The 25628-nt window shown below is 37.6% G+C and overlaps 1 protein-coding gene across 2 annotated transcripts in view; it reads left to right on the plus strand.

Moving 5' to 3' along the window:
• PRIM2 (DNA primase subunit 2) overlaps positions 1-25628 on the plus strand; it is a 235589-nt gene that overhangs the window by 121022 nt on the left and 88939 nt on the right. For both annotated transcript variants that reach the window (XM_016197235.2, XM_016197234.2), the window contains exon 8: positions 12881-12948. In XM_016197235.2, coding sequence (XP_016052721.2) covers positions 12881-12948 — 68 coding nt within the window. The remainder of the gene's footprint in view (positions 1-12880; positions 12949-25628) is intronic.

Raw genomic sequence — 25628 nt, forward strand, 5'->3', positions numbered from 1 at the left:
TGCTGAGCACTTTTAAGTAATGTTAATGTCACTTTTTAAAAAACTCAGTTGAGATTTAGGACAAACCTATGTTTTTCAGTAGTTTAAAATTCTGTCAGCTGTCTGGTAGTTCACATGCCAGCACTGTTGAAGCATCTTGGTAGGACCGACTTTAGTTCCTGCTGGCATTCACTTGCATCTGATTAACATGAGCAGACTAGGGGCAAGTGTAAGCTAGGGACAGTAGCAGGACAGGAAGAGCCAGGCTTTGCATTGATGTCCTATGCTCTGTCCAGGGGATCTTGTGGCTATTTAAGCAAAACGTTTTATTAGAGAAAGCAAACTTTAAGAAATGTAAGGTGCAAATTTCTCCCTCTTCCCAATTTTATAACTGTTGGTGATTCTTTAGCTGCAACAAAATGCATTTTTATTTAAAGATTGGCTGCTTCAAAATAATACTCATTTGGGCCTTTCTGTGTGTAGTGAGATCTTTTGGAACTAACATTGCCTAACTAACAAAAAATGGTTTTTGTTCCCTTTCCCTTTTCCTAAGATATGTAATAAAACATGGAGATGTCAGATATAAAGGATGGCTTACTGCTCAGACTTGTCCTTTGCTTGTCTGGTTATCCATCAAACACTATCAACTTGATTGTGTCAGAAAGTAAGAAATAATGTCATTGGAAAGCAATCAGTCAGATGTGTATCAAGGTCTTTTAAAAGTTTCAACTAACTGTTCTGATATCAAAGGATGTTTTACAAATACGATAATATGGTACGTTAAAATGATTACTCTTAGGAAATGTATCTTTGACAGGCTTACTTTACCTCCTCTCTTGATTTCATACCTCAGTACTTTGAGCCAGATGGGGTCAGTGCACTTAATATAATGTCACAGTGATCCAGAATCCACACCCTCAATAGCTTGCAGGAAAATATTAGCTAGGGTCCATTCCCTCACTAAAATGGCAGCTCAAAATTTCGTGCAGTTAAAACAATAAGCAGTTGTTACTATAACAATTATAGCCACATTATTTTCTAAAAATCTTTCCAGCTAAGCAAGTAAAAGGATTCTTTCAATTTCCAGACCACCATCTCTTCTTTACCATAGAATTTAGTTATTATCTACAACTTCAAAAATAATAGAAAAGGTCGTAACCTGAAGAGATATAAGGAATAAGAAAAATACCTACTTTTCTTAGGAAAATAGAACTTCACATGCAATTTTAACTTATAAGGTCATCTAAATTAACAATGAACTGACTTATTCCTTTATATTAATAAATTCAGAAGCTTGGGCCTGTGTTCTTAAGGGGATTATATGTTATTTCAAATGTCCATGAGTTGACGATTGCCTAAGGGAGGACAGGTCGGGGAGGTGGAAGGTGGGATAAATGGTGATGGACAGAGACTTGACTTGGGGAGGTGAGCACACAATACACTGTGCAGATGATGTGTTGTAGAATTGTGCACCTGGAACCTGTTTAAGTTTGTTAGCCAGTGTCACCTCAATAAATTCAGTTAAAAAAAAGAGTTTAGAAATGAGAAGACAGCAGAGATCCAGGGTGCTACTTGTGCTGATTCCTAATTATGGAAGGAAAAACAAGCAAGAAAGAAAAGAGGCTTTTGGGGAATCCTGCTGTTTCGTTGAAACTTAAAAATCATCAATTTCATTTTCCTTTATATTTCTTTAGTAATGAGTTTTGTGTTTAAATTTATGATGAAGTAAAACCTTTTGGAAAATGCATCTCACCTGATGTTAGAATGTGTGATGAGAAGTCCAAAATGTTTCTATTACAGTAAAAACATTGTATTTCTCTATTTCTTTTCATAATGAGTGGTTGTTAGTAATGATTGATTTTTATGTCCTAGTAATAGAAATTACTTCTTTTTTTCTCTTCTGATTTGTTTTAAATACATTTAGGAGTTTTATAATCAATTATGAGGCTCTAGTTTGAGTAGGTAAAACATGTTTGTGTGTGCAATTGACAGCTGGTCAAATATTTTAAGATGCTTCTTTTAGAAGGGCTTAAATATAGAAATTCTTTAGTGGAGGAACAAAATTATATAATAGTCTTATTTGTTTTTAAAGGAAAACTGTAGGACTACTTTACGAACAGAGAAGATCGCTTAAATTTCAACTAAATTTAATGAAATGAAAAATAGTGTAATACTCTGATTATTTCATGTTAGAAAAATACACTGAGATCTAGAGGCACATTGAGTGCTTTTTTTTAATGTATCTTTATTGATTTCAGAGAGGAGAAGGGAGAGGGAGAGAGTTGAAACATCAACGACGAGAGTCAATGATTGGCTGCCCCCTACTGGGGATTGAGCCCGCAACCCGGGCATGTGTCCCGACTGGGAATTGAACCTCGATCTCCTGGATCATAGGTCAATGCTCAACTGCTGAGCCACACCCGGCTGGGCACATTGAGCTGTTTTACACTTAACTAAAAACATTTTCTACATCTGCAAAGGCAGGGTCTCTGTCAAAAAGAGATCAAGGTGCTCTGAGGCAGCAGGGACAATTAAGTCACAGAGGCAAGAAAAAGTACGAAACAAATGAATACTTTCTGCAGCATCTGTTAATGTAAACGCTAGAGGTACGTTGTTAGCCATCTGGGACTACCATACTTGAATTATACATCTGGATCAGTGGTTTAAAGTTCAGCTGTGGAGGGAAATGGAACTCTATGTCCTTGTTGATCAGTTGTTTCTGATCACTGAGGGTTCTCCGGTTGATTCTTCAAGGGCATCCTCTAGGACCGTTTGTTTGGTCACAGAACAGGTTACTGTCATAGGGGCTTTAGTGAAAATCCTATTGACCCCCTTCGCTTCACTCCCCATTGCTCTGCTTTCACTTCCAAGTGTTCATAAAAGTCCAAATCAAGGAGAAAGAGTTCCCGTAGAAAAATGAAAGTATATACTTACCCACACATACCTTTTGTGTCTCTTCACTTTGGTAATTAAATATAATTGTGAGTCCTTTGCCATGAATTTCAGCTTATTTAATAAAAAAATTTAAGTGTCTAAGTGCAGTGAGGAATAGATTATGTTGAATTAAAGTTTCCAGCACTGGTCATGGTACACCATTTAGTAATATTTAGAAAGAAGATAAGATTTCCAATGTAACGAGGGGTTTATGTCTGACATTTACAGTAGGAAATAGACTCAGTAGGAAGTGGAAGAATTTTGGATTATGTACTTAAAGAAGATAAATAACATGCACTATGAAAGCCACTGTTCTGTCCTGCTGTCTTTTAAACATTCACTGGAAGCCTGTAGATACAGCTGGCAACTCCAGTGCCACATAGTAGAATTTATGTGCATATTTAGGAAGCTTTATGAGAAACTTCCACATAATAAGATTTTGCTCAAGATTCATGCTTACGACAAACAGTAAAGGAACAGCTTGGTTCTGGAAAACCCAGATAAGAATATTTCTTACATTAAATAGGAAATTGACAAATGTAAATTTAGGTAAATATGATACAGGTGTTTTGGAAGACAAAAATGATAAGTGAAAATATGATGATAATGAATGAGGGACTTGAGAACTTTAGTTATTGCCTCACAAATTTATTAAGTATGTGAAAAATCTAGGAATTTAAATGATTTTTAAAGTCTTTGCATATTAAAATTATGGCTGAAACAAATGGCAGTTCTATTCTGTCTGTCACTGTGGTAGTTACATGAAATGGCATAGGACATGGCCAGTGGAATGTGGCAAGACCCAGGATCCTCTCAGTCCCAAATGTATATAGAGACTTCAGGGGAACTATAGGGAGTAAAGATGTGTTAACATGTTTTCTAAAGCTATAGGATGGCCAAAATATATGGGGCTGGGTATATCAGGGAATATTTAAAATACATATAGGACAATAATGGCAATGGTAAAATAATCACACATTTTTATAGTAAGACCCAGAAGAACATGTTCTAGAATGAAATGCAAACTTTGGATACGTTTTAAAGATGAATGCAGGAGGCGAAGAGGAGTTGGCACTCAGGGTATAAAGGTGAACTATTCCCTCTACTCGGATGTTCCAGAGACGTTTGGCTGAATAGTCTGTGAAGGTCGAGGGTGCCTCGGAGATAATATCACTTTTAGGGATATTGTAAGGGTTAGAGTGTATATAGAACTCCCAGTAGGATACTCTGCATGCAGTAGAAAGATGGGGAGTGCTGGCTGTGTTGCTGCTGCTCTTACTTCTGTTTGACAAGAGCAATCCTTTAAGAGGACAAACAAAGTGTTGACAATATAATCTCTTGGGTGCCAATGTGAAAAACAAAACATGTTGAATTTTACTTGCCAGAGCTTTGCTTTGCTTATGAGAAGTGTAATTGGAAAATTGCTTGCAGTAGTAGCTTAAGAATTTTGAACCAGAATTAGCAGTGTATTCTAGAGGTAAAATGATTTTATGGATGTTTTACTCTAAGGGAAAGAATTCAGCGATCCATGTGTATTTATCACTACACATCTCTTAGTACCTCTTTTTCTTGCTCAGGCAATTGTTTTACATTTCTAAGTGATACAGAACATCAGTAAGGTGCTTAGGTTAGCCTTTGAGTAACAAGCTTCTTTTCACACCGTAGGTTTCATGATCAGAAATCAGCTCTGGGATGTCTGCTTGCACTATTCCCAGGTTTACTCTCTCAGTTCTTCATATCATCCAGACCCCTGAACTGGAAATATCTTGTTAACTCTGCACTGTTTAATATTCTTTGGAAATTAAACTACTTGGGCATGTTTAGAGCTCAAATGGAATCTATGCGTTTTGCTTGACAAGGTCGTCAGTTGGTTTTTAGAGCCTACATATTGAAAATCGTGTTTGTGGCCAGCTGATAGAGAAATTTCCGTGTACCTGAGCATTGTACGGATAAAACCACCGCCGTTGTGAAGATCAAATGAGATAATGCGTGTTAGAGCCCGGGAGGTGCTGTGGGCATCTGAGCACTAGCCTGTTAGGATTAGGGACAAACAGCATCTCAGCCAGCCAAGGGAGCACATGAAACCAGGGAGCGACTTTGGTTCCAGGAGCTAGGTGGAATATAGTGTGGAGTCTCACAGGTTGGAATTTGTAATGGGGATCTGTTGCTCTTATAAGAAAATCTAGTTCAAAAAGACACAGGATTTTCTGTTGTTAAAATCAATGAAATTAAAAGAACAGCTGCTTGTAAAAGTTAATTTTACTTGACATCTGCCCTGGTCCCAGTAATAAAAGTGATAGTTCGGCAGAACAACTTGTTCTCTCCAGAGCTTTATCTTTTTTTACTGTGAGTTCTCTGTCTAAATAAATTGTTGCCTTTTGATTTCAAAAATTATTTTCTCCACCTATAAATTGTGTGTTTCTTAGAATATATGCATAAATATAATCTATGCATCTTCAATTTAGTAGAAAAGGGTTGGTATTCTAGATTTTGAGTTGGTATCTTGGGGATTTATAAGGTGCAGTAGGAGCCATCTCACATCCACCCCTCCCTTCATTTAGAAAAGTTTATTGAACGTTATTCCTGAATCACACTTATTGAAAGAAAAAACTTAATTTTCCCTGAAGGTATCCTGTTATTTCCTGGGATCTGCACCCTAATTTTTTTGTATTAAAAAATACAGGTTAAATATGAAATTAGAAAAAGGCAGCCTATGAAATGCGGAGAATGTAAAGACATTTTGAAAAACATTCCCCATTTGTTTTTCTTTTAAAAAAAAACATGTTGGAAACTTGTGTCCACATGAAAACCTTCACAGGGATGTTTATAGCAGCTTTATTTATAACTGTCAAAAACTTGCTAGCATCAGAGATATCCTTCCGTGGTGAATGGATAAATAAACTGATGATGGAATGCTAAAAAGAAATGAGCTATCAAACCATGAGAAGACATGGAGAAACCATAAATGAATTGTACCAAGTGAAAGAAGCCAATCTGAAAAGGCTGCATACTGTAGGATTCCAACTCGATGACCTTTCAGAAAGGGCAAAAGAACAGCGATGGCCAGGAATTAGGGGGAGAAGGGGATGGACGGGTGGAGGATTTTTAGGACAGTGAAACTGTTCTGTACAATACTACAGTGGTAGGTACATGTCATTATACATTTTTCCAAACCCATCGAATGTACAACACTAAGACCGAACGCTAACGTAAACTGTGGACTTTGGATGATAATTGATGTGTCAGTGTAGGTTCATCCATTGTAGTAAATGTGCCATTTTCACAGGGGCTGTTGATAATGGGGGAGGCTGTGCATGTGTGGGGCAGTGAGTGTATGGGAAACCTCTGTACCTTCCTCTCAATTATGCTGTGAACCTAACAACTGCTCTAAAAACTAAAATTTGTTAGAAATAAAAAACCAAACCCAAACAAACACCACCTAAATTTGGTCTCCTTGTCATTTGTAAATGTATATAAATGCCACTGTCCTGTTGTCACTGGAAGAGAGCGCTGTCTGCTTCTTGGAGTAAAGAAGATTGTGTGAAAGGAAGGGTCTAATTTGTGCTGATCACCCACCTTGGACTTCTAGGCACAGCTCTGGTGCTGGTGTGCGCTGCCGTTCCTCTTGAGTTTTGTGAGGAAGCTGAAGTGACTGCTAGAGGATAAAAACACCAGAGAACAGAGCTGAGCAATGTTTTCCAAGTGAGTGTTGTTTCCCTGTCATTTTTATGTGTTTTAATTTAGCCAGTGTTGGGTGAGTCGTTCAGAGAGAAGGAATTTGTTATTTTAAAATGAAGCCATCCTCTCCTTCATTTTCAACTGATTGAGTCACCTTCGTTTTCCAAATGTTGACTCTTGAAGAACCACTTACCGTATTTACTTATGTAGTTACCTCTCTGTGTATTCTTGTTTTCTCACTTCATGCCCATCATTTGAAGAAGGAAATCATGAACATTTTTTTCTTTCTATGGACCCTCTAAAAAAATTCTGCTTCAAAATAGCAACGGGCTGGCAGCACAATCTGCTTCAGGATTTTAGGAGCATCAGTCAGCTTCATAGCTGGAGGTGGAATGCTTTCCTCAGGGAACATTCCCCCCCCCCCCCCCCAAAGTGAAATTCATTTATTCCAGGTGTGCAACAAGAGTTAAATTAAAGGAGCTGTTGGTTGTATTTTCTCTCTCTCTAATAAATCTGTAGTTGCTTAAAATCAGTGTTATACAACTTTTAAGTCTATTGGCTAAATTCCTTATTTCTCTTTTTGATCTCATTCCCACTAGGGATTGCACATATCTGGCAGGTATCTCTAATCTCCCATTCTGTGTCTGGAGCAGATGTTGGTAATCAGTCCTGCTGTTGCCTGGATGTGTCTTGGAACAACTTTCAACACACTGCCCTAGTCAGCTACTACTAACGAATGACAATTGGACATCCCTGCTTTCTCTACAATCCCTGGGAATTTTTAGCCAGTCCTTGGCTTTACCTGCTACTTCTTTGCTGATAACACCTAAATAGAAATCTATAGCTCCATAACCTCTCCTGGACCCTAGATCCATATATATTCAGTCGCCTTTGGGATAGTTCAGCATGCTTAAAACTAATAATTTCCTTTTCTCTCCCAACCTCCTCTTCCTGTAGCTGCTGTATTGCAGTTAATACTACCAACCTTCTACCCACCTGGATGTCCTCTCTTCTTCTGTTTTAGACATGAAGCTATGTAGAGTATACCTCCTTCATATTGCTCACAGTCATGTCTTCCTTTCTGTTGGTACTGCCTCTGCCACAACTTGTTTCTTCATTTTGGATGCCTGGATCACTGTCCTTCAACCTATTCCTCACGTTGATAGAAAATCAGCCCTCCCTCCCTCCCTCCCTCCTTCCCTCCTTCCCTCCTTCCCTCCCTCCCTCTCGTGAACTATTTCAAACACAAAGGTATGCAGAATAATATAATAGACACCCATGTTGTTACCTACGGGATCATAATTCTGAAAATTACTTTTTCCGTGATGATCTAATTTAAGTGGAAAGCCTAAGAGTAAATTATCTTCTGTGTTTGCTTTACTCTTAAAAAGATCTGAGGACCAAGCCTGCTTTATGTCCAGGTTTTACCATCCTTGAATTAGAAGATTATTCGAATTGCTATTTGGATTTCAGTGTTCTTGAAGCTTTACGTCCTTTGGGGTGGGAGTGTTTTGAGACAAATGTTTTGTATTCCCTTTCAAAATAACTTACCTGCCAGAAACAACCACTCACTTATTTAGCAGTAGTACCTTGAAAAGTATTTAACACAGCACTTTAATTTTCTTATTGTTATGTAAATGACAAAGGATGTTTCTCTACATCTGTCTAAGTGAGTTTTATTTGAATAGTTACGTTTGCACTGTCTGTTCCTTATTACCTTTCTATAAATTTTTGAAGCAGTTTCAGCCTTGCCAGGTTAAGTTTTTTTTCTTTTTTTTTAATGGATGGTCACTGTAAAAGATTTTGAACTTTGTATGTTTCAAGATTTTAATAATATTGGAAAGTATATATTTAGCTGACATTTCAGCTTTATTTATAGCTATCATTTAATGACCAAAAAAGTGCACGAAAAGCAGAAAGACATAGATTAGAAGGAAGGAACTATGCCATGATTACTTTTTTGGTAGTGCTTGTTACAGTATATCCATAATTTGAGTTTTGGACTGTTTTGGGCTGCTCGTTTCCTCTGAACCAGGGAGCCATAGTTTAAGCTGCATTAAGTGGCAGAGCATTTGCCCTCCTTTTAAAGGGAGAACTTATGATACTCCATTAGCTAGAAATGGAAAGAGAAATGTGTGTGGCCCCTCTAGTTTTAGGTCGTGCTTACTTATGAAAACTTCAGAAATGCAGGACCAGAGGGTCAGTGTGTAGGGCAGATTTTTCTAAACTCATACTTCTGGAAGTTTGAGAGAGGTGAACCTTTTATTCACTCTACAATATTTATTGAGCGCCTGCCACGTGCCGCACCACATGCTGTTCTTAGCGTGTGGGGGGGAAGTGGTGGGCAAGACAGGAAGGCTTCCTGCCCTGCTGGGGCTTTATTCTTGTGGAGAGAGAAAGACAGAAGTGAGCAGTCTAATAAATAGTTTCAGAGAATGATAAATGTTGTGAGATACCTGCAACAGAATACCTACAGAGAGGGTGCTACTTTGCCAAAGGTGGCCAGGGAAGGCCTGGGAGGAGGTTACATTTGAGTCAAATCCCAAATGGCTTAAAGGAACTTTCAGTGCAAAAATGTGGGAATCTTTAAGACCAAGTCCATGGGTTTGTGAATCTTGAGCACTGTCCTGTTTTGAAAAGCAAAAGGAATGGGAGGAGAAAGAAGCCCGCTGCTTGAAGCAAGACCTGTGCCTGGTGCATATGTGAGTTGTGAGTGCTCTGAGTGGTGCTGTGGCAGAGGGAAGTGCCCTGGGCCGCGTGGGGCCTGGTCTGTGTCTGCAGTAGCTGGCTATGATCTGAAGAACCCATTTCCTCAAGAATAATTCAACAAGGTTTGCCCAGACCCTTCCAGACTTTCTTGGGGTTTTTTGTGTGTTTTTAAATCTGCTGTCAATAAAAGGAGAATCATTAGTTGACAAAATGCATCATTATTTTTTTTTGCCCAAATATATGGCAAAATGCAAGATTTACTAATGATACTAATCTTTAAAATGAGATCTGTTTAAGAATTAGTAATCTGTTATACTTGTCGAAAACAGCACAAACCTTGCATTACTTAATTCAGTGGCTAGATATATTCTTTATAACGAAAGGACATCCTAACAGCTCATCTCTGACCTCCCAACCATAAGAAATGAACTATAAAATATGCCAACTTTATTATGGTTCCCATGAAGCAGCCCTAACTCAACCCATTTAGGCTTCACAGACGTAAACCATGATGGATCTTTCCCTTTCATTCTTAGTGATTTATGTGTCAAGGACATTGTTGTTTTAGAAAAAACAAACAACTAAAACATGTGGAAACCAAAGTCTATTTCAACTAGACAGTTATTCATTTTGGTTTGTAGAAGAAAGTCCTTAGTGCTGAAAATCTTGTTATGATAGTGTATTGCTTTCTTGGAAGGCTGACAAGTGTGATTTAGTTGAGTTTTGATTTGGATTTAGTTTTGCTCAAAGCAGGAATTTGAAATGCTTTAACTATAAAATGTAGATGTACTTTTGTTTTCATCAGTGAATAGAATTACACAGTTGCAAGTTTTTGGATTTGCCGCACATTTAATAAATATTTATTGAACATCTGTTACATCTGAAGTGCTAGGGCTGCGGTGCCTCTGAGAGTCCAGTGGGCGCAGTGGCAGCTACTCGGGCTCAGAGAGGAAGTTCAGAAGAAACGAGGGGGCTAGCAGCCTCTACAGTGAAGTTTACGTGCTGTCAGCAAAAGGTCAGCCGGTGGCTTTGCCTCTTTTAAGAGCTGTGGAGTACAGGCTTTATGGCCTCATCTCCTTAACATGAAGAGATACGTGCTCTTTTTGAAAATATTGTTTTAAAAGTTGAAAGCAACACTTTTGCAAAACTCAAAATCTTCCTTGAAATAATTTTACCCAGAGCATTGGCCCACAGTTTAGGAATTCTTGTCAGTAATTCAAACTTGAAAATACATTGTGGGGTGGGGAAGGGGTAGAGAGGGGGATCAGTCGTTGAGCGTATGTGTTCCAGAAACTGGAGCTATGGCACCTTTCTACCCGATATGCTTGTGGTGTGTCTGGTGGAGTTGGCAGAAGCTGGACAGTCCGTCACACTCGTCCTGTGCCCAGTGTTTCCTCAGTGTGGCCCAAGGGAGTATTTTAGGAGAATGTCTGATGAAAAAGCAGACTTTAGCCTGAGAGTGGAAGGGTATTATTACATGGTTTTAATTAGGGGAGTGGTTAACTTGCATTTTGAAAATTTCAATCTGGCCGTGGTGTGGAGAATAAATTAAGGAAGAGGCAAGAACGGAGGCAGAAACAACAGTGGAATGGAGATGTATTAATAGTTTAGGAAAAAGGAATTGAAGGCTGAGATTAAGATAAGAGTGAGTTGGGAAAAATTCCCTATGGGGAATGAGCAGACATTTAAAGATAGTTTGCTGTTACTGAGGTGTTTTCATTCATAAAAGATGGTTTGATTAGAAAGCATGTTCTATAGAGGTAACTGAAAAACTCAGTCTGCTCCTTCTCTTTTCAGAAAATTGACTTTTGAAGTATCTAGATAAATTATTTTAATCTTTTCAGAGCATAGCTTTGGTTCTGAGACATGAAATCTCTTAAACAATGAAAATGACATTTTGTAAAGGGATTTGACATGAGCAAATATAGAATGTATTAAAGTGTTTTGTTTGTAAAACCTTGATAACATTTTATAAAATTTCTTAGAGATACTGGAAGTATTTTGGTTGTGCTAAAATCATGGCAGACTAATTGTCTCACTTTGTTGTATTTTAAATTAGTCTATAACTTTGCTGACTTGCACAAAATTGGGAATATTTCTCCATTATTATTATTAGATGTGATTTAATAAAAATGGCTTCATATGTGGCATTTTGGCCAACATTTTTCACAAATACAGCATTTATTAGATGTTTTAAAGGGGATGGTTTTATTTTATCTGCATAATATTGAAAATTAGGCTTGATGAGTTAAAATGTCTGTTTTCAGAAATTTTTTTGTTGTTAATTCTCACCCAAGGATATTTTTTCCATTGATTTTTATTGAGAATGGAAGGGAAGGAGGAAGGGTGGGAGAGAGAGGGATAGAGGGAGAGGGAGAGGGAGAGGGAGAGAGGGAGGGAGGGAGGGAGAGAGAGAGAGAGAGAGAGAGAGAGAGAAACATTGATGTGAGAGAGACACATTGATTTGTTGCCTCCCTCACATGCTTCAGCCATGGTGGGGATCAAACTTGCAACCCAGGTGTATGCCCTTGATCGGTAATTGAACCCATGACCCTTTGGGGTGCAGGCCTGGTGCTCTAACCACTGAGGAACACTGACCAGGGCTGTTTATAGAAAATTTTAATTAACGTATGAAATAGTTAATATATAAAACCAAAGGATATCTTTCAGTTTGTTGCTTGTCTTAAGGAAAGTTGTCTTTTGTGAATTGTCAAATGATTGGTTAGTAGAATATAAGAACTACTTTGACATAATTGAATCCATAAGAAATTTATCTTTTATTTATTTTTTTGTATTTTATTAAGGTTACTTCAAGGTATTTAATTACTTTAGATGAATGTTTTTAATTTCCTTGGGTCAAATTCTTATAGCACAATAGAACTTTTTTAAGAACAGAGAGACAAATAGATATACATGGGGATATAATTAATATTATTGTAGTAAAGTCTACCAGAGACTCACATTTCCATGATTCTACCTGATACACAGTATTTTGGAATAAGGCTTTGGCTCTTACATTTTGTTTCCTACATCAACTTGAGATCGTATTTCAATATTAAATACTTTGAGTTGCTTTGTGTCTGCGTAAAAGCTCTTCTTAGTTTCTTATAGTAATGTGCTTGTCAGAACGGAGGAATGCATGGCAGTGTGCATGTGCTTCTGCACGTAACCAATTTCACAGTGGCTTAGCTAGAAATGAGTGTCTCTCTCCCCAGTTTTTTCATCATCCCAGGGCTCAGTGCTACAAGATTGGTTGCTATAAATTTAGAACTTTTTCTATTTTTATTTACAAAGATAATGTTTTCATGACTAGAGGCCTTTTCATGAACTCAGATGATATTCTTTGTTTTTCTTTATGTAAACTCACTGACACACCCTACAAACTTAGGACGAGATAGTTAGTTTTAATTACGTAATGTGTCCACTTTCTATACAGTTCTTTGATTTAAAAAAGAAAAATGTCTTTGCATTTTAAGTACTCCCTCTCCCTCTGCCTTGCCATCCCCATTTTGCATCCAGTGTTCAGGCACATTTGTATTTGGCCTTTGCTGATTTTACTAACCCTGTTCTCTTTTTTCAGTTAACGGCCAGGTCCTTGCCTGCTGTGCAGTCCGATGAGAGACTTCAGCCTCTGCTTAACCGCCTCAGGTAATTTGAAGGTACAGCCCTGTTATGCTTATAGATGTGAGTGCATTATAGTCAGTAAAGTATATTAACATGGCTAAAACCTCTTCAATTAGTAAAAGTTTAGTTTTTTTCTTGCTTTAATTCAGTGATTTAAGTTGAAGTTCTTAATACAATACATTTGTTACCCTTGACTTTAGGGTACCATAGCAAGCTCTTTTAATTCATTAAAAGTGTGTAGAACTAGTTGATACGTATAAGTTAAAATGAGTAGAGATGGCTGGCTATCCCAAGGTAGCAAAGGAATGAGCTATGTACTTAAACACAAGGCCAAGGCATACTTTGAGACCCCCACATAGTTTATGGGGGATAGAGGAAATAGGTGGATTTGTTTTCCTAATACAGTAATAATGTATCTTAATTTTTAAAAACACACAACAAACTTAGATAATGTAGGAAAGTAAAAGGAAAAACCCATCATCACTAATCAGACTACTTCTAACTTTTATAATGTTTTAAAACCCAGTATTGAAATTATACTTTTATAGAATTTGCTATTTTTTTTTCCTTTTAAAAGTAAACATTGTAAGACATTTTTGTTATTAGAATCTCTCCAAAAACATAATTTTTAGTGACTGCATGATGTTTTCTTGTATGGATGTACTGTAATGTATTTATCTCCCTTTGGGGGGTATTTAGACTATTTCCAATTCTTTTCACTGGTATAAAAAATGGCATATGTATATTTATATAAGTATATAAGTATATAAATAAGTACATATATATATATAAGTATATAAGTATATAAGTATATAAATATTTATATAAGTATATGTTGTTGTTGTTGTTGTTTTCAAAAAGCCTTATTCCAGCCCTGGCCTGTGTGGCTCAGTTGGTTGGGCTTCCTCCGTGGACCCAAAGGTTGCTGGTTCAATTCCCAGCCAGTGCACATGTGGGGGTTTGTAGGCTCCGTCCCCGGTAGGGGGCATGTAGTAGGCAGGCAATCATTGTTACCCTCTCACATTGATATTTCTCTCTTCTCCCTTCTTCTCTCTCTAAAAGTCAATAAACAATTTTTAAAAAACAACAACAACCTTTTTCTGCTTATACTTTCATATTGTACAATATTGCCCATGTTACTATACCCTAAGCTAGCTGGGACAGCCAAAACAGTTGCTAATTTAATAGTTAACCATAGAAATACTATTGTGATCTTGTACATTTCATTTATTATTAAGAATGGTTTTAAAACATTTTATTACCCATTTTTATTTTGAGATGGGATTAACTATCTGTATCTTTGCCCATTTATTGATAGCATCTCCTGATTTTATTTGATCTTAAATACTTTAGATATAAAGAGTATTAATTCTTCATTATATTTGTTACAGACTTTTTTCCCTGAAAGATTTTGATTATGTTGCATTATCCATCATACCTACATTTTTAAGTTTTATGTAGCCAAGCACCATAGTGTTCTCCTTTATGGTTTCTTTTTATTCTTTTAAAACTGAGAATGTCACTTCTCATTCATAAACTCGGGTGGATACTAATTTCCAGTATCTTTTAAGTATTCTTTATTTTTTTCTTCTTTCCTCCCTCTCCTCCCCCTTTTTCCTTCCTCTCCTACCCTTCTCTCTAGTAACTTTTCCTTCCTAGACAGATGCTTTTAAACTCTATATAATTGTTTTGTTGGGGACGGGGTCAGGCTAACATTTCATCAGGACTGAGTATCATAAATATTATAACTAGTTGTTAAATTTCCTAGAGCATTGTGTTAGTGAATCATGTTTGAGTCACCTCCCCAACCCCTCTCCTGCTTGTTCTCACCTGTTGATGATTTTATCTCCCTAGTATCTGTCTTACAATAAGCCTCTTATCTGTTCTCCTGACACCAGTTTTGCCCTCTCTAAAATATTTCCCATCATTACCGGAGTGATTATATTATTCCTTGGCTTAAAACTATTCTCTACCCTCAGTTTCATTTTAGAGGAAGCCTGAGCTTCTTAGTCTGACATATGAAGTCCTTCTGGAAGGAACCTGGCTTGTTCTTGGACTCTTCTCTTAGTGGTGGTACCCTAGCTTCTGGTGCCGCCCAACGCCTTGAAGTTACTCTAATACATCCTGCTCTTGCTCACCTCTGTGCCCTTGTAAATATTTCCTTCTGCCTGGCATGCTCTTCTCCCCTTCCACCATGTTTATAACTTGACTAACTTTTGCTTGTCCTTTAAGACTTCGCTTGGGTCCCCATTTCATTCCTGTCCCCTTCCCCTCAGTCGGCACCTGATGTTTTTTATACGTGTTTCCATAATACCCTATGGCTACCTCTGTATTACAGAGCTTACGATGTTGTAATCGTCTGTTTACTTGTCTGATTACTCCGTTATAGTATGAGCTGCTTGAGAGCTTGGGAAGTGACTTTCATATCTGTTCTTTCCAGTGGCTGGGGCATGATAGGTATTCATTATGTGTTTTGTTGAGTGAATGAATGTGCTTTATTACATTAATATTTTTTTACTTATGCATAGTTTTTATAATTTATTAATCATATCATCACAGTGTTTCCTGTGAAACCATAGGTATAGAAGATACAAACCTAAAAGGGCTGAATCGTACCTCTAGTTAATGCTCGATTCTGTGAGATAATGATGGATTTTCCTTCTTCCACCTCAGTATGGTAATTGTCAGCTAGAATTTAGATTAACTACTGACATGTCTCTTCGAGTCCTTGAAACTTGCACAAACTGTACATTCATTTGGGGCTTTCATTCTCATGCAGTTCACTCAGGATTGGTTGCTAGGCAACCAGTGCTAGATGCTACATGTAATATGCACCAACTGGTGTTGCTTTTTTATTATTATTAAACCAAATGGTTTCTCATTTTATTACCATGTCAGAGATATCTGTATGGAGGATGGCAGTTGATGTGAGTAGTTTGACACTTCCTGTTGTACAAAGTAGCCTTGTGAGATGGCTTTCAATCATATTGAATTGTCTCTTTTGGCTGTCTGAATGTAGTGCTTTTCTTTTACCTTCCTTTTGCTTAGGTCAAAGTAGGAATGCATTCTGTTTGGTTTGAGAGATTCTAATGTAATCTTGTTAGGAAAAAAATAATCACCATTGATTTGCATGAACTGTATAGTTTAAATGTTACCTAGAGGGGATAGACAGGAGGTTGAGACTCAAGTCATTATTAGGTCTAATTTTGTTTAGTGCTCTAATGACCAAAGTGGGATGATGAATAGCATTTTAATTAAATTTGTCAATAAAACTAATTTGGGATGATGGTACAAATAACTTTAAAAATTAAAGTAGCAATACAGAGAAGTTCTCAAATCATTTTACAGGACTGAAATGCTCTAAGAGCATTGATATAATACTTTGCCAACCTCAAAATCTAAGATGTTGCTTAATAATATATGTTATTTTCAGAATGTAGAAGTGATAGTTCTGTGGTTAAAAGTTAAATTAAGCACAGAAAAACATTTTGCTTTAATATGTTACGGAAATACAAGCTTAATTTAATTTACCAGTAGCATCCATCCATTCATTAGTAAAAGTGAGCCTATTATTTGGTTTGAGTTTTAAAAAGACAGAGGTTCTGTTTTCAAGGAATTTACAGTTTTGATTCCATTTGAGAGATAGGCACTTAAACATGTTACAAAATTTGTAAACTTTTCTATTAAGAATTAAGCGCAAAGTACTTAATTTTATTAATTGAACTGTGTCCCTCATAGAATTATATCTTTAGGTGGTGGTGCTATGACTTCATGGTTTGGATTCTGTACCCTAGCACTGTGGTGGCTCACAGTGGGTACTCAGATTGGGCTGAACTTTCATCTCACTTGGGTGGTGATGCTGTATTAACTAAGAAGGAGAGTAAAGGAAGGCGGGGGATTAGGGAATGAATGTGATGCTGAGATTATAAATTTAGTAGTTTCAGACATTTTAAACTTGAGATGCCTGTGGAGCATGGGGCGGGGGGGATGTTTAGTAAGTAGCTGAATATAAACCACAGTTTAAGAGTGAGGTTTATACCAGAGAGAGGCATTTGCTAATCGTCACTGTATGGGTGGTGATTAAAATCAGGGAATGGTTGAGATCACTCAGGGAGAGAGTACAGAGTGACAAGAAAAGGGTAAATGTCCCTGAATAGAACCCATAGGACATCAGTGTTTTAAGTGACTCGTGATGGGCAGCAGTGGAGGTAGGAGATGAGTTAAAAGAGATTCCAGTAAAAATACCAGGGAGGAATCTTGAGTGAAACAGAAACGCAGCAAGGGATGGTGGTATCAAAGATACTGAGGGAAAGATTTGAAAAAGGAAAGGTAACCACTCAAATGCCCTAGGCAAGTCGGGTTAGAACTACGCGATGCCAGTTGGATTAGGCGCTCGGGAGCCACTGGTTGCTTAGCCACAGCATTGTAATGGCACAGAGACCAGCCCCATTCCCGCAAGGAGTGAAGGAGTCGCTGAGGGTGAGACTGTGAAGATATGCATGTGGGCTGCTCGTAGTAGAGCGAGGAGGGTAGGGGACGGCATCCTTTTTCAGTGAACTTCGTGACTGAAGAAGGGTTTTATGTTCTCCTTAAGATGGAAAGATGAGCATATTTATAGATTAAGGGGAAATGCTGTCTATGAGAGTAAGGAGAAATAATTGAAGAGGGAAGTTTTTTGAAAAGGTGGGAGGAAATGGGACCAAGAAATCAAACTGGCAAGAGTTTACAAAGTACTTTCCAACATGGCTTTTCACGCAGACTGAGAAAAACCCGGAGAGGGCAATAGATGGTCATTTATCATCATCCCTATTTTAAAGTTTGGTGATGGAGCCTCAGGAAGTTCATTTTAAAACCTGATTTTTCAAATGAAAATTACTATACTTCCCTCGAAAGAGATGAATGAATTATTTTATAAGACTTTACTACTTTTGAAAATTGATACCAAGAACTTCTCCACTGGAAGAAATAAACTTGCTTAGATTTACCTAAAAATGTTAAATTATGAAGTGCCAGAGAGAATTTGTGTAAATCATTGTTTCTGTTCTCCCCAAGTCACATATCATTAGATATGTCATCTAATGAGTCTACATCTCAATGTGACTTTATTGTCATTCTCATGTCTCACTGTGCTTTCTAGGATGATTGTATAGTGTACTGATTTTTTAATTTGGAGATATATAAAGGTCTTAAATTTATTGTACATAGTATTTTTGCTACATTACTGATGACACCCAGGGGATAATATTTATGTAATAGTATTAGACTGTCAAGAGTGTATGTTAAAGATTATTATTTTTATTTTTTATGTCACTTACAAATGCCAGGTATAAACAGGTGAGACTAGAGAGGAAACTTGCAGCCCACATTCCACAGGTGATAACTTCAGTTGTATGATTGAGACTTTTTTCCTTAAAAATAATGCCATTCCCCATAGTGATATCTTCACACCTCTGCCTTAAGATATGAAATGAATTGGGGGAGAGCATATAATGAATCACTTTAAAAATTTTTTCTAATAAATCACTTTAATAATTGCTTTCATTTAGTGTTTTCCCTTAATTAAGAATATTATTTGTTATACTACCTCTCCTATTCTATCACCCCCCTCCCCCCCAAGGCTGCACTGTATGCTGCAGCTTAATGAAGTAAAGAGAGAGAGGTGGGAAATCTTTTGTAAGAGATGGTACCTGTATGTGATTTTGTTACAAATTTAATGTCATTTAATTGTTTCTGATAAAGTTTATAGGCACAATATATAAAACCTGAAAAAAGAGAAGAAATGAATCCTACCACACTAATACAACTACTGCTAGGCTTTTGTTGCAATCTCTGTATATTTTTATGTAATTATAATTGAAGTGGGTAAACTTCTTAAAAATTCTTTTTTTCACTTAATATATCATACTTTGTAATGAATTTATTTTCATGACTTTAATTATAAGTGACATTATAATATACAGCTGAGGATAGATGGATTTACTTTTACTTAGTTGTTCCCATTTTATTGGGTATTTAGGCTTCTTTGGTTGAATAAACCTGTGATGAAAAATTGTAGCATAAATGTTTTCTAGCAGATGGAGATAAGAACAAAGAACAGCAGCAAACTAGGTGATGTATAGCTTTGAAGATATGAGAGAGCTCATTATTCTAACGGTGTCACGTTGCCCAGGTGAGAAGGTGGCAGAGTTTTTTACAAGTGAACCAGTGACTTGAAAAAGACAGAATTCAGGAAGCTGAAATTTAAACCTTATTAGTACATCTAGATTAAAACCTTGTGTTGGAGCTGAAACAAATTACCACAAATTTAGTGGAGTAAGACAACGCTAATTTATCTTCATACAGTTCTATAGGTTAGACACCTGACATGGGTCTCCTGGAGCTAAACTCAGGATGTCAGCAGGGCTGTGGTCCTTACTGGAGACTGGGGAAGAATCTGCTCCCAGGCTCATTCATGTTGTCAGCTGATTTTAGTTCCTTGCAGTTGTAGGACTGAAGTCCTGTTTCCTTGCTGGCTGTCAACCAGGAACCCGTCTTTGCCCCGAGAGGCTGCCCATATTCTTTCTGATGCTTTCCATGCACCCCTAGGGGCTTTGCATGTGGGTCCCCTCTCAGAGCCAGCAACCGGCACATTGGTCCTTCTCATGTTTGAGTCTAACCTCCCCCTATGCTGCATCGCTCTGCTTCCACCTGGGAAAGTTTTCTGCTTTAAGGCTCATGTGATTAGATTGGCTCACATGGGTATCCAAAAGAATTTCCCATCTCAAGGTTCTTACCTTAATCATATCTGCATAGTTCCTTTCACCAGACGACCTAACATATTCACGGGTTCCAGAAATTAGAGTGAAAATATCTTTAAAGGACCACTGATCTGCTTATTACAGTGAGGGTTTTCTTCTGGGATGTTTAAAACACCTTTTTGCATCACTTCAGTTTTATAAGTAAACCATCACTCTTAATTTATGTAGAATACGAAATTTCCCTGGGGTTTTGTGGTTAGCTTAATTCACTTTGCTAGCTTGACATGTTTTAAAGTTAAAGAAAGGGTTAACCAATGACTTTCATAGAAATATAAATAAGTTACTGATTTTCTTTTTAATGATATAGAAAGAAGATAGGAAAATCTTTTCTGTCTCCTTGACTGGCTAGCTAGCCAAGGCAAATACACTGTATACCTTTGCAAACAGTAGACTTTGTGAGAGGCTATACATAGTGGCTGTGAGTTAAGGAGGTAGTTGGTGTGAGAAGTACTTAGTAAATGGCCACAAACCTTTTAGCCTCCTCAGAGTTTGTTTTATTTACCATTCATTTAACACATATTAAGGGAATTCCTACTTGGTGCTAGTCATGGTGCATGTTCTAGGGATCCATATTTATTTCTGCTCTTATAGGACTTAATGTTGATCAGAAAAGGAGAATTTTAGTCATGTAATTACAGTAAATTATGATGATCATTAGCATCGTAGAGGTACATGACTCTGTGGAAGCACAGAACATTGAGTAGAGAACAAACTCTTGCATGTCACTGTACTCCTGCAGTTTGTCCCTGAGTAGACGTTTAAGATTTCTGTTAGCCCTCTGACTCCAAAGTTTCTGCAGGGATTTCTGGGCTGTGGATACTGGCAGTCTTCCCTGGAAAGCAAAATTTATGATTATGTTTTCAAGCAGTTCTTTTAATCTGCAGTTTCCTATTCTTCATTCATTGGATTTCTTTAAATTCCTCTAGTAAAATAATAAAGAAAATTAGTTATTTTATACTGTGTTAGGCCTAATGTGCCAACAAAATGTAAATTGATGCTACTGCTACAGGAAATTACTTTCTTAAAAAGCCTGAGAAAGCATTGGGGTAGTTACCGTGACATGTCAGCAGCTGAAAAGTAACTTGAGTGCTGTGCAGTAGAACTTCCTGCGATGATGGAAATGTTCTGTATCTGTGCTGCTCAGTCCAATAGCCAGTAACCACATAGGGTTATTGAATGCTTGAAATGTGGCTAGTGTGATTCTAAAATTTAATTTAATTTAATTCTTATTTATTTATTTATTTATTTTTAAAAAATATATATGTTTATTGATTTCAGAGAGAGGAAAGGAGAGGGAGACAGAAACGTCAATGATGAGAGTCATTGATCGGCTGCAGCCCACAACCCGGGCATGTGCCCTGACCAGGAACTGAACCCCGATCGCCTGGATCCTAGGTTGACGCTCAACCGCTGAGCCACGCCCGGCCGGGCTAAAATTTTATTTAATTTTAATTAATTAAAATTTTAACAGCCAGTGGTAGCTAATAGGTACTTGATTAGACAGCATAGTCCTATATCTTATTTGACATACATTTAGATAATCATGTATTTTTAAAAAAATCACAATGGTGTTTAGATTAATGGACTCCAGAGTTCCAGCTCTGAGGTGGCCCTGGAAGTGATACCTGTGTAGTTGTCATTAGAAATTGTGGCTGTTGAGGGTCATGAGGCTCCTACACCAGGGAAGCTCCTGCACTTGCTGTTGTGGATTTTGTCACCTTGTACAGGAGCTGCCCAACAGGACTATAGCAAGAAATCCCATAGACTAGGAGTGCTTGGAGCTGTGAGCAAGCTGTGATTCCTGTGCTGGGTCTTTCTGAGTCAACTGATGCCACACATGGCCTGTGGCAGTCTTTCGAGTCTAAATGTTTAATCTAAGATGACCTCCTGGCATTCCTGACACAGCGGACCTTTATTCACTCAGAGTAAGAACAAAACAAAATTTGATAAATTGGGCCAAGGAAAGACAAACTACCAAGATTCACTAAAGGTTTGATACCCTCTCAATTGTTTATAACTACTATTTAGAGAATAGTTCTATAAAAGATAATACAAAATCAATAAAAAAGCCCATTTTTAATTGAGCTACCTTGGTCCTTGACATACTACATGATACAATGTAAAGGGGGCCAGTAGGAACAGTCATCCATGAGTGTAAGAGTGTGTCTTCTCAGATCTTACAGAGGTCTGCCTGTAACCACCCAAAGTCAAGTCGCCCCCCAGGACTATATGATCTTACCTTACTCTGTTTCCTTCACAGGCAGCATCACTAGCCGAACTGATCATGTTTATTTGTACATTTGTCAATATTCATTCATTTGTTTGATTTCTCTCCCTCCCCAAGTCCCCACCAAAACCCCGAAAACATTGTGCCCTTGGTTCTCTACTGTTATTAGAGAACAGATGTGAGGAGGTAATCCTAGAGTACCATAAATCTGTGATAGCTGATCTCAGAAGCATTCCACACTCGGTAAATTATCTGTGGGGCAATGAGATGCCCATCAGTTTAAGGTATTAATTCTGTTGGATGTTAGAACTTTATTCTGTGCTCCCCACCCTCCTCAATTCTCCATCACCACTCCCTTAGGCAGCCTTTCCGTATTGTAATTATTTGACTCTCCTGGGTCAAAAGCAAATAAAAAACAGCCTCTCTTTAGGGGGTCATTATTCTGGTAGACTATATGCTAAGAATGTAAAGGAATATAAAAAATTTACTTATGAAAGTGGAGGTATTTGTTGGAAGCCTTAAATGTGTATGGTGAAAATACCTATGGAGGTCTGTAGTTCGAATATATCTTACAAATATGCATGTATGTATTTTACCTTTCAAATCAGTTTTATTGAGCTTAATTTACATACTATAAAGTGTACTTCTTTTAAAGGTACAGTTCAATGACTTTTGACAAATATAAGGTACAGGCATTTTTGATAGAAAAATGAGATGTACCTTTCAGCTCTTGCAGTTCATTGGATTGTTGCAGTTTAGAATTTGGAATGAATAGGAAAATATGGACCACATGGAGCAAGGTGAGGCCAACCTAAAGTAAGGAAAAGTAGCAAGTGTGCCGTTTTATAGTTCTTACCTGATATGGAAACCCATATGATCCTGATTTTTATTGGATATGTGAGCCTCTTGGTATCAAAGAATTTGTCCCAGTTGTAGAAAATTATAGATTATTACACTGCATATGGTAGTTTTTAGGGAGATTTTTTAAAATGCAACTTCAGACTTTATGCTTGTGGAAAATAATTTGCATTCAATTTATAACAGAGTTTTATTGATTGTGTTCTTACTTGGAATAACTGCAGGGAAAATCACCTGGGCCAACACAAGTCAGATACCATTTACTAGGGATTTAGTTGTAAAAAGAAACTAATTTCAATTTCAGTGCTGACAGCTGTTGAGTGAATTTTCTTGTGATATCCTTCACAGAAGGAAATGATATATTGTAACTTCAGCTCCCTTGATTTCCTACCCACCCAACAAATCCACGCTGCCGGGGTTGTGCTTCCTAAATGTCTGAATAGCCTAGCTTACGTGAACAGACTATTTTTTTAAACGTTCAAAGTGGGTAAAATTGTGATTGCAAAAGTGGATATATGAGTGATATCCAAAACTTTTGTTTCCTCCTCCTGAAATTGTTTTTCCATCTGTGCTACGATTACTCCTGGCTTTACGTGAAAAGGTTGTATTGGAACTCTGTATTCTCTCTAGAATGCTGTAGGAGATTGCAGTTCATTTGAAAGATGTATTAGCTTAGTTTTTAATGGTCCAGATAAATATGTTTCCTTGGTGTAGAGATCAGTTTTGATTACTTGTGATGCTTTCTTCGCTGCTTTTTAAATTTTATACCTGTTTTTAAGATACAATAAACTATAGCCTGCCAGATAGGAAGGGGTAAATAGTGTTAATCTCTTTAGGTTCAAGAGTGCTGAGAAACTCTTGACAAAGAAAGGAAATATGTTTTATATGCTACTGTTTTATGAACCTCAGAATCTATCTGTTGCTGGGGAGGGTAGGCGGAAAACACTCCCCAAGGATGGGAGAGGAATTCTTTCTGTTCTGGCTCAGGTTCACGGTGCCATCCACAGTCCTGTCCCACCTAGCGTGGCTTCTTACACATGATAGAGGAATGGACAGTTGCAATTAGGTGTTGAGGCTGGCCAAGCAGCCCCAAAAATTCCCAAATAGTGATGTGTCGCAGCTTTATTTGCCCCCAAAAGAAATTATTCAGTTTGCCTCCAAACTAATCAGAATTCAAGGTTGCTTTTCTAATGGTATCCATGGCAAACTGTGGCTCACGTTTAAAACTTGATTCCCAAGTAAAATGTTGTGAAAACAAGCATATGTGTAAGTAGACTTGAGGCACTTCCTTTAGTGGGCTCAATTTCAATTGCAGCTTATCTTCTGCTTGTAACTAGCAGAGACTGATCTTAATTTGGCAAATAAAAGTCAGGATGGGTCAGTTGGTTATTCCCCAGGTATATCTAGTCCTTAAGAATCACTTGATTGGCGATTGCCTTGTGTCATTGTGTCCTCACTTTACAGCAGTGCTGTTCAGTAGAAACATAATAAGAACCACAAATGTAAGCCACATACATAATTTTAAATTAAGTAAAATTAATTTTAACCTCATTAACTCCTATCCAAAATATCATCTCAACATGTAGTCGACATGAAAAATCATTAAGAAAATGTTTTACATTATTTTTCATCCTAAGTCTTAGAAATCCAGTGCATGCTTTACATGTATTAAACATCTTAATTCAGACTAAGCTACGTTTAAGTGCTCAGGAGTCACATTTGGCTAATGGCTACAGTATTGGACAGCACAGCTCTGCAAAATTGGATTCCATTGAAATGGAGATTGAAATATTTGATGTTGAATTCTTGTACTCTGGAAACTTCCTGAGAGTGTAAGTGTAGATAAAACCTTTCCAGGTCATCAGGTTATTCAGGGACACCTAAGTTCTTCATCTTCAAGATTAAATATTTTATGCGATAGTATAAAGAAGGTAGGTAGGAAAGACATACATTTCCCCCCCTAATATTCAAAAGAAAAAACTGGTAAATGTTAAGAATAAAGAAAACCACCCACCAAAACATTTAAATGCAGTAAATTTAGGCCCAGATGCTGATGATCATGATTACAATTTGAGTGAAAAATACTGTGATAAACTTTTACAGACATCTGCTTTGGTCCTTGGGACAACCCTTTGAGGGAGGTACATACTTTTGATCCCCTTTCTCATCCCAGTTTGGCAGTGAGGACACTGAAAGAGATTTGGAGGTTTTATGCAAAGTATCACATTTAGTGAGTGCAAACCCCTGACTTGTGGATTCTGAAGCCTGAGCTCTTCATCACTTTTCTGTCCCCTCTTTTTTCTCTTGCCTCCATGATTGCCTTGGGCAACTTGGACTTGGGAAAAAATTACGCATGTGAAGAGGAGTTGCCTGTAACTCCTAAACTGTTGCAACTATCCCAATGCTCCTTGTTTATTCCCTCAAGTTTTCCTCATTAGTCAGAAAAGGAGATGATTGGATAAGTGATAGCCCTTGAAAACCTAACCTGTGCCACCCTGCGGTGGCATTGGTCACTGCAGTGGATGGAGCTCGTGACCACCACCCTTGGAGCCAAGGTGTGATGATCCATCCTCTGCTGACGATTAGTGCCACAGCGTGAAAAGGTTATTATTTCTTCTTAACCAGCTAATCTTGCTGTGAGACCCACAAATCCCCTTTCATACAATTTCTTCTTTTTGTTTTGAAATCTCAGTTGCGATACTTAAAAGCAATTCCCTGCTGAGTACCTAAGTGCTCATACTGACACCGTGGGGCATTGAACAGGACTTAAATTTCTGTGGTTTCTACACAGGCCAGGAGTAGATCTGCCTTTCCCCTGTGAT

The sequence above is a fragment of the Miniopterus natalensis genome, chromosome 5 (assembly GCF_054644295.1).
Source record: "Miniopterus natalensis isolate mMinNat1 chromosome 5, mMinNat1.hap1, whole genome shotgun sequence".
Taxonomy (NCBI): Eukaryota; Metazoa; Chordata; class Mammalia; order Chiroptera; family Miniopteridae; genus Miniopterus; species Miniopterus natalensis.